Consider the following 13,223-nt stretch of genomic DNA (forward strand, 5'->3'; position numbering starts at 1 on the left):
TATATTCTAAATTTATTATTAAATATCACGCAAATTCAAAAGAATTCAAAAGATTCATGAAAGATTAATGAAGACTAACATGCAAATTCAAAGATAAAAGATACTCATAGTTTTTATGTGTATTGTAATTTTTTGTTTGTAACGGGAAAATTATTTTTCTTTAGTATTTTGTGAGTAGTACTAAAATGAAAGATATTTTGCCCACTTATACAGCAAAGGCTGAATAGTAAAAATAAAAATTGATTATTAAGTTACTTACTCATCTTTACATTTACTTATTTTATATATGTCCATGTCCATTATTTTAAAAATTCTTATTTCATCTAATCTAATTATTTAATATTTTTTAATCATTATTGTTTTTATTTGTTTAAAATTAAAAGTATTGTTTTTTAATAAGTTTTTTGGAAAGAAATAAGATTCTTAAATAAGGCATGGTGTTGGAGTCATACTTTTCATCAATAACATTGGGCGTATAAGAAAGTAGTTTTTAAGTTAAATTATAATTATATTTTTTTTAATTTTTTTATTTTAAATTATTTTTTTTAAGTCAACTTATTTTTTTAATATCAATAAAATAAAATTTATAAAATTTGATATATATATATATATATATATATATATATATAAACTAATATAATAATTTATTTATTAAAATCGTTGTTTCCGTGCGACGCACGGGTTACGAACTAGTTAATTTAAAATCAAACGAGAAGATAAAAATAATAAAAACAACACTTTATTTTTTAGGAAACACTATCAGACAAGAGAACAAATGTCTATCGGAACAACAAAAACAATTGTAAAATGTGAAAATATAAGATGAACAATGACATGTTACCATTTAAGACACAATTGCACGAATTTAATTGAGTAACAATATCCGAAGCACGCTTTTTAGTTGACCTGATAATGTTTTACCATTGTCTAACAATATCCGAAGCTCTAATGCCATTGTCTATTAATACATAGCATATAGTTATCTTTCAAGATAAACAAACCTCAATGAATCAAAACTTTTTTTACTTGCAATTTATATTTACTTATGTTTTACTATTTGTTTTTATTAGTTTTTAAAACATTAATTACCAAACTTAACGTTATTTGTGTAGTTAAAGACTCATAGTCAAGGAATAAAGTTTCTTTATTGGAGTAATAGTTAAAAATAAAAAAAATAGAATATTAGTTTTAAGAGATATTACTTGAAAGTTTTGACCCACTTTCGAAGTTCTAAAACACTAATTAGAAATAATTATTTTAAAATGTTATTTATTTTTATAACCACTTAAGACAATAATTACACGATGAATGATTGTGATTGATTAAACTCATTAATTTTTTTTTTAAAGAATTCTTCTGACATAAATTTTTTTTGAAGAAATTATCTAGACCATCCAAAATCTTCCTAAAATAAATTTTTTGAGTTCTTCAAATTTAAAGGATTTCATATTATGAAGAAAAAAAAATCAAAACCTTCTCCAAAATCTCTTCATTTTAAAAAATAATTCATTTTTCATCAAATATAATAATATTTCCTTAGTGGTAGTGATTTTTCCAACACAATTCATCAAGACTAAAAAAATTTATCCTCTACCCCTACCTTTATATTTTATATAAAATATCCATTTTATTCTTTATTTATTTATTTATTTATTTATTTTTAAAAAATTTACTCTACTAAATTTAATTAGAGTTCCGAAAAAATTTTAAATAAAGTTTTTTGGAATACATATTTTTTTTTTAAATCTGAACTTTGTATCGAAAAACTTAAAAAAAAATTATCGTACACAAATATATTTTTTGTATATCGAAAAACTTGTTTCAATTTTTTAAATACAAAATTCAATTTAAAGAAAAAATATGTTCTCGAAACTTCAATTAAATTTAGTGAGATAAATTTATTTAAAAATAAAATAGATAGTTTATATGAAATGTGAGGATAAGAGTATAAATATAGGTGTACAAAATAGTTTTTTTTCAAAACTACCACTTCCAAACCACTCAGCCCACGTTGGCCCAGCCCATACGAACAATCCCGTTAAGTATTTTACGGGCATACTGCAACCCAACACTTTGCAAGATATCTCATATTTGTTGAATTCATTAGTCCAAATAGAAGTGAGAATCAACTAGATCAATTCAGATTTTGCGAAACCTGAGTGGTCTATTAAAAAAAAATTAAGGTATAAATTTAGCATGTGGTATATTGGAGCTTTATTTTTTAGACTCAATTCTGACCTTGAGGAAAATCTAAATATGATTTATTAGTATATTAAAAAACTTTTTTTTATTTTAACATATTTAAATAAATAATCAAACATATTTTTAAATAGACTTTCGGATTAACATGTCAATAAAATTAAATTTTATTTTGATATTTAAAATGATATTTAAAAAAATCTGACTTTATATGACATACTACTTTTATTTCAAAAAAAAAAAAAAATTAATATACTTAAATTACTAACAATTCAATATCTAACAAAAGATTTTAATTTAATATAATAATTATAGTAGAAATAAAAAAAAATTATTTATATTTATTTAGATATGCCAGTCTGATTTATGTATCCTGTAATATGATCTTTTGACTAAATAAATTTTTTAGATACATTAGTGTTGTGTGTTTGAAAAAATGTTTGACTCAACCCGATCTAACATTATCTAAACCATAAATCTCTATTGGTCTAACTTATTCCCACCTTAAGTTGTAAAAAATGATGTTATTGAAATATAAATAATTGATTCTATTTATCAATATATTATAAAAATACACTTTTTAATAGGTTAAGATAAAAAATATGTATGACATAATTATTATTTTTTTCTGGTGAAAATTTGAAAATTTGTCTAATATGCTAACTTATGTTTATTTGTGCATGTAATAATTCACCTCCTTTTCATTTTATTATTATCCTTCCCTTCACTTCCCTTCATCTATATTGTATCAATAGAAGAGTTTTCTAGGTGTTTAATCCTCGTAACTGACTTAAGTGCAGTAATTGTGGATATCGTTAATTGAAAGAAATAATATTTATCTTTTTAGATGTAATTGTTGCAATATATGTATCCTTTTGGGATCCAAATTCATTTACCATAGACTAATTTTACATTGCTTCTATAATGGACATGCAAAAGAATTGCTTTTGGGGATTTGAAGAAAACATAGCAGGACTCAGGTGACTGCTGCTACTGTAACAAATTGGTTTTTTAATTATCATTAATTAAAGTGGTATTAATTAATGTGTTTAAATTAAACTATTTAAATACAAACTACAAACCAATTGAAATATATAAACGATCATTCAAAATTAAATATTATTAAATATTTTCAAATTTCTGTTTTTGAAAATCAATCAGATCAGATTTTTTTTTTTAAATCAAACTAAACTACGTATATAAATTTTAATATTTTTATTAATTGATTTTTAATTTTTTAATAATAGTCATTGTTTTAATTTTATCTATTAATTTTACTATTTCATATGTTTTGACATAATTAATTATTGTTGTAATCTAATGTTATTTTACATATTATATTAATTGAACTATTAATTTCCTGTTGGCCCTCTAATAAAACTATCAAAACGGGTTTTTAAGGAATAATCTAAACAGAAGCACAATGGTTTTAATCTTTGGTTAAATAATTTTTTTGCCTCCAACCGATACAAACAATGTCACAAAACACCATGTAGTACCGTTAATGTTGGCAAGAGAATTTATATTTTTTCTAATTAAATTCCAAAATCGAAATCTTACCATTGTATTGGAGATATAGTTTGAAGAAATTTTGGCATAAACTGATTATTTCCATGTGCAACTTAGATATACTAATCACTCAAATCAAGTGGTATCACATGAGGACAAAGCTCAAATATGACCATGGGTTATGCTGATATAGAGCTGTGACATTTAACAATAAAATAAAAATTATGTTTAGTTGAATAAAAATATCTAAAATTAATACATTTTCTTTCTGTAATTGAGAATATTTATCAACGTCATTGATAATTAATCTCTATGAGTAAACTTGATAGTCACCTTAGGGAATATCTGAACATAATTATATTATTTTAGTAATAATTTGACAACTCAAATATATGATCCTCTTTAATGAATCTAAATTCATTTGAAATATTTTTTTTATATAGTTAAAGGATGATTTTTGTCCACATTCTAACATAATTAAGATACAAATAATCTTGAAATAAACAATTACTTACAAAACAAAAAAGAATAAATATATTTTTTCTTAATTTTTATCCAATCAAATAAAATTAGATAAAAGTTACATATGTATTGATGTTTTGTTTTTACTATTTCAAAGTTCAAAGAAACAATAATGTCCTTTCTCATATCAATCCAGATATTTGAAATACAATTATGGCAAGATCGAAAAATCTTCCAACCCCGAAAATATCTGACCTCCACAGCCATATGCAGTGCCACGTGTATGATTCCATACGAAATATCTACCTCCTTGATACAAAAAAGAAGATTCGAGAGTCACCACCACAATCACATCGCACTTACAATACGCTAAAGTCCATCCGTTATGTATATATCTTTGCTGCCTTTTGAAAACTTCTAGAGCTTTCCCTTCTTCTTTAACCGACTTTATATCACAATAAATACCAACCATAACTTCCATATATTCCCTTGTTCGTTGCCACATTAATTTCCCTTTCGTTTTAAATGGTTGGAGTCAGTCAGGTTATCTGAGAATGGATGGTTATAGAGAAGGGGCATTATCGTCATCTTACTACAATATTCTTGGTGTTAGTTCAGACTCTTCTATAGATGAGATAAAGCACGCTTACAGGAAGCTTGCTATGGTTAGTTAGTTGGTTATGTCAGGTTTATTATTCAATTAATTGAGATTAGGTTTTGATTTGAATGTAAGATTCTAATGTGAGTGCGGTTCTATTAATGCAGCAATGGCATCCAGATAGGTGCATAAGAATGCCTTCTGAATTAGGTGAAGCAAAATCTAAATTTCAGAAAATTCAAGAAGCCTATTCGGGTATGGTTATATATGGTTCTAGCCTATTTCAAGATTTATGGTTTTTTGTTCCCTTTTGCAAGAAATGATGGTATTGAACTGTGATTTTTTGGAGCAGTGTTATCTGACCCTAAAAAAAGAACGATGTATGATGCTGGCTTGTATGATCCTCAAGAGGAAGAGGATGAGGTAAGTGCTTAAGAGTTTTTTTATGAGAGTTGTTTGTTATATTATTATGGTCCTAAGGAGCTCTTTGTCATTTCTGTTTTTAGGGATTTTCTGATTTTGTGGAAGAAATGGTGGCCATTATGGCTCAAGTTAAGCGAGAGGTATTGTTCTTATCACTTTCTTTAACTATTTGAAGCGTTTCTTCTTTTTTTTTAAATGATAAATCAATATTTATAATTAATATATTTTTAATATCGTAAATATTATATACATTGAATTTAATTTTTTTTATCAAAGTCTTTGAAAGTTTTCGTTCACTGCAATGTTAGAGTTTCCCAAATTAAGAGAATTTTGTGAAAAATAACTCTCAAATTCCTCTCTTTTCAAACTCTTTCTTCTTTCTTAATTTTTAAAGCCCTCTACTCCCCTTATAAACTCTCAAATATATTATATATTTTATTTGATTTTAAAAAGAAATAGAAAAAGAGAGAAAGTGAAAGAAAATATGCTAAGAAAAAATAAATCAGAAATAAAGTTGATTTAATATATTTTTTAATATAAGATAAAGAGAAGAGTAAGAGAAGAGAGAACAATAATGATTTAAGAATTGGAAAAAAAATGTCTCTATTTAAAATATTTTATTCTTTTTGACAAAAAATAATATTCTTCTATTCAAATTAGTAAAAATTACATCAATAAAAATAATATAAAGTTGTTAAAATTAAAATGATAAATTTATTAATAAACTCGTAGTACTTAATTTAATAGCTAAAAACAAAATAATGTGTATAATTGTTATAAAATATACAAATATTATAAAATTAAAGTGTTTGAAATACACATATATTTGTATCTCCATAGTTGAAGATATCAAAGTAATTAATTAAATCTAAATATGCATTTGATCAAAGTTAATTTATCCATCTAAATCAAAAGAATACCATAATAAAATGAGAAATCAAATATCATAGAGACGATACATCAAACGCCATACCATAATATATTATAAAAAATATTTTACTATACACATGCACAAGAAAAGCCTCAACATTTTAATTTTTAATTTTTGCCAGAATCATTATTTATTTGAATTGATATTTTTCAGTCTAAGTGAAACATTCGTCTTAACTTTTGCTATCAACCGATAAAATCTTATATAAATAAAATAAAATATATTTTTGTTGCAAATTATTTAATAATCTTTATTATAATTAAATTGGCTAACAAAGACAGTAGGAATTAGAGAAATATTAATTATAAATTGAGAAACTATGAGACAAAAAATGAACACATTGCTCACATGAGAAATATTAGTTATAAATTGAGAAATTATAATACAAGTCGCGAACATATTGCTAATATGAATTATTAGAGTAGTAATATACACACTATTTTCTTCTTTAACTAAAAGATGAAAAAAAATTACATGAGTTATTGATGTTGTTGTAGAACAGTTGAAATGTATTATTTTAATTATTTGAAAAATATAAAAAAAAATAGATTTCAAAATGCTATTAATTTTAGTAAAGAAATTTTCTATAATTATTAAATAAAATATTAATAATTTATTTATTAATTTTTGAAAAGATCCTATCTAATAGTTTCACTTTAAACCTCCTAATGTGTTGGGATACTAATGAAAATCACATATTTAATTCAAAACAGAAAAAGAATGATGTTAAATCACCCTTTTTAATAGATGAAAAACTAAAACAAAGGAGCAAAGGGTTGGGCGACGACCGCTCACGACTCACGAGAAAACCTCAACTTTGTAAAATAAATAACAAAGCAGCCTAAGAAAGGCTTGATGCGGTGTGAGGCAATGTTGTCCGCAGTTCGAAAGGGTACTTAGGAGTGTATAAATTTTAGGAGTGGCATACAGGATTTGGTGAAAATTAATGATAAGTACTAAAGTTTGATCAACATTAATATATATATTTCAAAATTGCAGGAGAAGGTTTACGGATTGGAGGAGCTGCAGGCCATGTTCATGGAAATGGCTGAAGGATTTCAATCTACTTCAATGTATTGTGGGACACCATCGGTGGTTGATGAATCCTGTGTCAACAGAGGTGGTGTTTTGACACAACCGTCACTGATATAGGCTACACCACATTCATGAAACAAGGAGTTATTGTAATTAACGGTTGCATTGTGTTGTTTTCATTCTAAGAGAAATACCAGTTAGTTTGTACATATCCGTTTTTGTGCTAGTTAAAGGGGTTTGAAAAAGAAAGATGGCCGTGATTGTTGGAAGTTATTTTAATTATTTTAATTTTAATTAATAATTTAACATCCACATCTTCGATTGATTGAAGAAAGAGTACGTGAGTTATATCTTTACCCATAGGAATGTTTGATCCATTTTACATGTTTAATAAAAATTTTACACTCTTATTTATTTAAATAGGTTATACTAATAAAAAAAAGTTTATTAGGCGATATATATATTTTATTATTTGTTAATGTTATTTTTTTTTATTAATTATTAATAATATTATTTTTTATTTTAAAGTCTATCAATTAAGCAGTAGTTATTTCATATTCGATAGTCGTTTACATCATTATATAATTATTATATTCTGTAAAATTTTAATATTTACTGTAATAACATAAATTAATTGTCTAGAATATAACTTGAACAGTAGCATAATTCAATAAAATAGATGGTTAATATAAAATATCTTATTGAAGCTCTGAAGAAAAAATTGTGAAATGAGTTCTTAATCAAATGACTTTGGAAATAAATTTTTCACTCTATGGAACGTATTGCATAGTTATATAGAGGGAACACTTCAGTTCGCTATAGTATACGAATTAAGTTATTGGGAATAAAAATGAGGCGGATTATTATCTACAAAAGGAAAATAATTATCATATTCGTCGCTTACATTCTCTATAATTAAGTATGATGGTAACATTTACACACTCTAGTTTATAAGTTTTATAATTTATGTTATTTATTAGAAAAAGTTGTTCTCAAATCAAACTTTTCGCGAGAAATATAAAAGATAGAAGATTCATACAAAAATTAATTTAGAACTTTTATGTAATATAAATTTTCTACAAAAGGAATCATTTTGTTGCACAAAGTTTATAGTGTTATTGGAGATTACCCTTAATGAGTATTGTGGGGATCTATTAAGATTCAAAAATTCATCATAACATAAACTATTAAGTCGATTATATCATATTAATCATATAATGTAAAATAAAATTCAAGGGAACAAACTTAAGATAGATTTTTTTCAAAAGAGCCCCAAATTTTTGTTATAACAACGCAAAACTAGTTTAACTGTAGAATCAACTAACAAGAACTTATAAGTATCAAAATTGAGTAAATGAACAATCTTTAGAAAGCTTATGATGTCTAGTTTATAGATAAATTTTATTTTTTTTCAAATTAAGTCCTTAATTCTTGCAATTTATCAAGATGATACACAAGGACAGAAAAAACAGGACATCGTTTTATAAAACCTAAAATTAGAACAACTTCAATTAAATTTCTAGAAGATTTTTAAGAGATTTTGCAAAGGCTAACTTTACTAAAAATGTAAGATATAGTAAAACTCATACTTTTAATCATCTCACTACAATCAAACTATTTATTTCTAATAGATCAAGGAACAAAACTAGTAATTTTAAAAGCTAAAAGTTTCAACTCCGTAGAAATCTATGCTCGTAGTTGTAATATCAAAATTCGCAGCAAAACAATTCAACGAAGCAACATAATTGTCCCTAAGTATACATCCATAGGCAGGAGGACCAAGACATACAAATGCAACTCCAGTAGTATTACATTTAATTAAATACTTTTTTGGGGCATCATATCACATCCTTGTTGATATGCACTCTAGGAGGATGAGTTGTAACTTGAATATACTTGTGAATTTGAAATTACTGCATAGAGTTAGAGATTATACTAGGAGTGTGACCAACCTTTGTCACATATGACAAGAATATTTTGTACCAAACTACTATCAATTTCATAGTGAAAAATAGAGCTTAGGCAAAACAATAGCTTAGTAGCAAAAGAACAGGATAAAAAGAGATGAGTGCTAGTCTCTATTTCACATTTATAAAGCTCACATCTTAAAGCAATTTGACAATCTTGAGAGATTAAATTATTATATGTAGGCATCTAATTATGCAACAATCTCCAAAACCTGATAAATTTAAAACTCCAAGATTGTTTAATCTCTTATCAGATGATCCTCACATTCAAATTTATGTATAGTAGCCTTGGAAACAAGCTAACTAGTTGAGGGTAAGTATATAAGAGAGCGGAAAGGACTTTCCAATTACCATCCTAAATGAATTCATTGATCGTGACATGAAGATGAGATTGTATGCGTTCATCAATGTTAAGAATAAAAACCAAAGAATCGTCCAACCAAGTGGTGACTCATAAATTAATATTTCATCCTTTCCAAATTGACATTTGTTGTTCTTGTACATAGTAGTTGGTTTAACTTTGAATGCAATCTAGATGAAAAAATCAATATGACATCTAATATGTCCATGTCTTCAAAATACCCAACCTCTAAGAAGAATTATCCAATGTTGACTAGAAGTAACTAAGTCCAAAGCGAGTTTAATAATAACAACATTATTAATATCACTCAAAGACCTAATAGCAAGATCACCTTCATTAAGAGGGTGAAATTTTTTATGCTAGACAATTGTAACCAATTTTATATACTCAATATTGCTATATATATAACAAATGAAATTCCTAAATCATTTGTCTACATCTTTGAGGAGAAAAGTCAACCAAGAATATATGTGGAAGCTACAAATCCACATGTTATGAATGACACTTTTCACCAATTGAATTATTCTCTTCATAGAGAGGAAAGTTGATTTCCAAGTTGCGAGTTTAGCCTTTATTCAATCAACATTTGATTTTAAAAGCTAAGTAGCTAAGATATTTTATCGTCTAATGAAAATTGATCAAGTGTAAACTGTAGATTTATTAGGATTAATCTTTTGACCTGAGATAGTGGCACATCTTTCAAAAAGATATTGAAGGTTGTTAGCATTAGAAAGAGAAGCATTGCAAAAAAAATCATCAACATACATAACATGGGAAATAACACAAAATGCCTCTAGGGCCATTTATCAAATAAAGGGATCCGTCAGAAACCAATTTCATTATAGCTCTGCTAAGAACCTCTTTAACCATGCAAAGTAGAAAATGAGATAAATGACCCCCTTTCCTAACCCCTCTTTGACAAGGAAAGAAACTAGCAACCTTGCTATTAACAAATATGGAAAGCTTAGCAGACTTGACATTAGTTCTAATCCAATGACAAATCTTAATGTTGAAACCAAACGCCTGAAGAACTTTGATAAGGAAAGTCCAATATGTAGTTCAAAGGTCTTTCTTGTATCAATCTTGAGAGCTAGATTACCAACAAAAGGCTTTAGTCTAAGCATATTAATACCTTCTAAAATGAGACAAATGCAATCACAAATATATCTACCTTGAATGAAGCTCATTTGATGAGGATAAATGATTTTTGACATGGTAGTGGCCAGTCTGTCAGCAAATGCTTTAGTAATAATTTTGAATTTTAAGTTGGCCGAAACTATGGGTCTATAATGCTCCATTTTACTAGGCTAAACAATCTTAGGAATAAGCTAAACATCATGAGAATTATAATTAGGGAGAATCCATTCCTTCACAAAGACTTGAAGAACAATATGGAAAACATCATGACTAACCACATCCCAATACTTTTGAAAGAAATAAGTACCAAAATCACCAGGACCAGTAGCAGTGTCGAGATTCATGCAAAAAAACAACACTTTTAACTTCTTCAAAGATAGGTAGATTACTAAAAAATATTATTCATAGAGTTATCCACAAGAGTATGTATTGTGTCTTCAATTAAATTATTTTTCACAAAACTATTATTAGTTGAAGATATCTTCAAATTAAGAAACAAAATTGGCTTCTATATCGGAAGGATTATGAATGAAGACATAATAGAGTTTAAAAGTAGTCTTCTAATAGTATAAATTTATTTCACATTCTCGTTCAATCATATAACCATTTAATCAATCATATCATATTATACAGTTATAAAATTAATTACAATTATCTAATGTTTTATTGACGTGGCGGATCATTATTGGTTGTTAATAAAAAATAAAATAATTTTACACTCCTTTAAACTTGTTTGATACTTTTAGTTGGAACTTAACATAATTTTTTATGAATTTAATTTATATGTAATGTTAATATAAATAATTTTTGCATTAATAAAAAATTATGAGTTGGTGTGATGAGTTGATAATATGAAAATTAAACTATTTTTTTTTATATTATGTGTTCATAGAGATGCCATATCTCATTTCTCTTGTGAGATGTTCTGTCATAAACTATTTGCAAAAAGGTGGAAATAAATTGGGGCTACTTATAGAAGTAAGTCAGACATGAATTAGTATATGTCATGTCCAAGTCTTTTTTTTATAAAAAAATAAAACAAGACTACACATTTTTTATAAGTCTATTTCACTAAAAGATCAAATTATAGATAATTAATAAAATTATAAATATATTAAGCCAATGAATTTAATAAATATAAATAATATTTATTATTATTATTATTATATTAAATTTTTATTTAATAAAATATATCGTTTTATAATTTCTGAAAACTATACTGTGATATATACTAGTATATTTTGATATGATATAGTAAAACTTTATGGGAAAGTTAAATTTATTAACAACTATAAATGTCAATAAAAAAAAAAAAAAACACTTACAAGAGAATTTAGATGGCCTTTTCTATTGTTGTTTAATATGTCAAAATAATTTACAAGAAATTCCTATAGAAAATCATAAAACAAAAACATTAAAACGAGAGAGTGATTGTAACCAAAAAAGAAAAAAAGAGAAATTCTATCACACATATGTAAAATTAAAATTTATCATCATTTATTTTTATTTTTATTTTTAATAGTTTAATTTAATGATAAAAAAATAAATATTAAATCAGATAACCTCCTGAATTTATTAAAAATAATAATTAAATGAATTATTATTTAATAAATCTATTTAATATCATTTAAAAAATTACAATAACTAAATATCATTAACTAAAAGTATCAACAAAATAATATTTTAAAAAAATTCGGATTTGTTATTTCTAATAATAGTAAATGTTAAATATTTTTTAGGAAAATATAAAAAAAAATCTATAAATAATAAACATATTTTTTTTATAAAATAATTTTTCTTAATTTTATATAAATTTATAGATAACTCATTGATTCATAAAATAATCATTAATTTATTAATTAAAAAATATCATACCAAAATCTTTTAATTTATAAATATACCGTAATAAAAAAGTCTACAAAAACATTACATGGAAATTCTTATCTTCCTCTTTTGGGAAAAGGCCATTCTTATCTACCGTTCCGGCTTATACTTTTTCACGGGTTTTTTGTTCTCAAAAGTGGCTCACATATAATGCTGTATATCTTTTGTATATGAGAAATGACCCCAAAAAATATATCATAAGAAAAATAAAATTGATCAAGAAGAATCCTGAAGAAGATCTTCGAATAATAATAACATAAATTATAAGAGTAAGAGGAATCCGATTTTTTTTGAAGTGAACATATTATTTTTAAAAATAAAACAAATAATTTTAACTATTAATCAATAATTTAAAAGTAAATATTATAGATACCATAACACATCATGAATTTGTTAAATTTACAACTATAGATAATTCTCATTTTAAACTTTACTCGATATACCTGAATTAAGCGTTGTGCGGCAATACCACGGAGTTTCGCAAAATTGGCACCGTGTCTAGTGTGTGTACTCCACAATCACCCGGTCCTATGTATAACTCCCAAGGAATCATAAGGAAGGGAATAAAATATAAATATTAACTATAAATATAAAAATAGAAGTATATCTCTCAAATATACAATAGGAGTTGAATAACGCAATAATCATATATCAAGTGTAAATTAAGTTTCGGTAACTCTCTCTCTCTCTCTCTCTCTCTCTATATATATATATATA

At 25.3% G+C, this 13,223-nt stretch overlaps 1 protein-coding gene and 1 long non-coding RNA gene across 2 annotated transcripts; one reads left to right on the forward strand and one right to left on the reverse strand.

The window, feature by feature from the left end:
• The first annotated feature begins 4,594 nt into the window (after positions 1 to 4,594).
• LOC101514284 (uncharacterized) lies at positions 4,595 to 7,491 on the forward strand. Its single transcript, XM_004505205.4, has 5 exons — positions 4,595 to 4,835; positions 4,936 to 5,023; positions 5,121 to 5,191; positions 5,275 to 5,331; positions 7,122 to 7,491. The coding sequence occupies exons 1-5, from the start codon at positions 4,725 to 4,727 to the stop codon at positions 7,272 to 7,274; spliced, it is 480 nt and encodes a 159-aa protein (XP_004505262.1). The 5' UTR covers positions 4,595 to 4,724; the 3' UTR covers positions 7,275 to 7,491.
• A 1,220-nt stretch (positions 7,492 to 8,711) lies between these two features.
• Positions 8,712 to 13,211, reverse strand: LOC113787135 (uncharacterized). The gene is made up of 2 exons (XR_012163524.1): positions 12,950 to 13,211; positions 8,712 to 10,909 (listed from the first exon to the last, which is right to left on the reverse strand). It is a non-coding gene; the product is annotated as an uncharacterized lncRNA (long non-coding RNA).
• Between the last annotated feature and the right edge of the window lie 12 nt (positions 13,212 to 13,223).

Source organism: Cicer arietinum, chromosome 6, assembly GCF_000331145.2.
Source record: "Cicer arietinum cultivar CDC Frontier isolate Library 1 chromosome 6, Cicar.CDCFrontier_v2.0, whole genome shotgun sequence".
NCBI classification, from domain to species: Eukaryota; Viridiplantae; Streptophyta; class Magnoliopsida; order Fabales; family Fabaceae; genus Cicer; species Cicer arietinum.

What these genes read in the sequence shown, in the direction of transcription:
- LOC101514284 (XM_004505205.4), top strand. Translation starts at nt 4,725, where the DNA reads ATGGATGGTTATAGAGAAGGGGCATTATCGTCATCTTACTACAATATT. An exon ending in CTCAAGAGGAAGAGGATGAG is followed by an intron (nt 5,192 to 5,274) that starts GTAAGTGCTTAA and finishes TTCTGTTTTTAG; the next exon opens with GGATTTTCTGATTTTGTGGA. An exon ending in TGGCTCAAGTTAAGCGAGAG is followed by an intron (nt 5,332 to 7,121) that starts GTATTGTTCTTA and finishes TCAAAATTGCAG; the next exon opens with GAGAAGGTTTACGGATTGGA.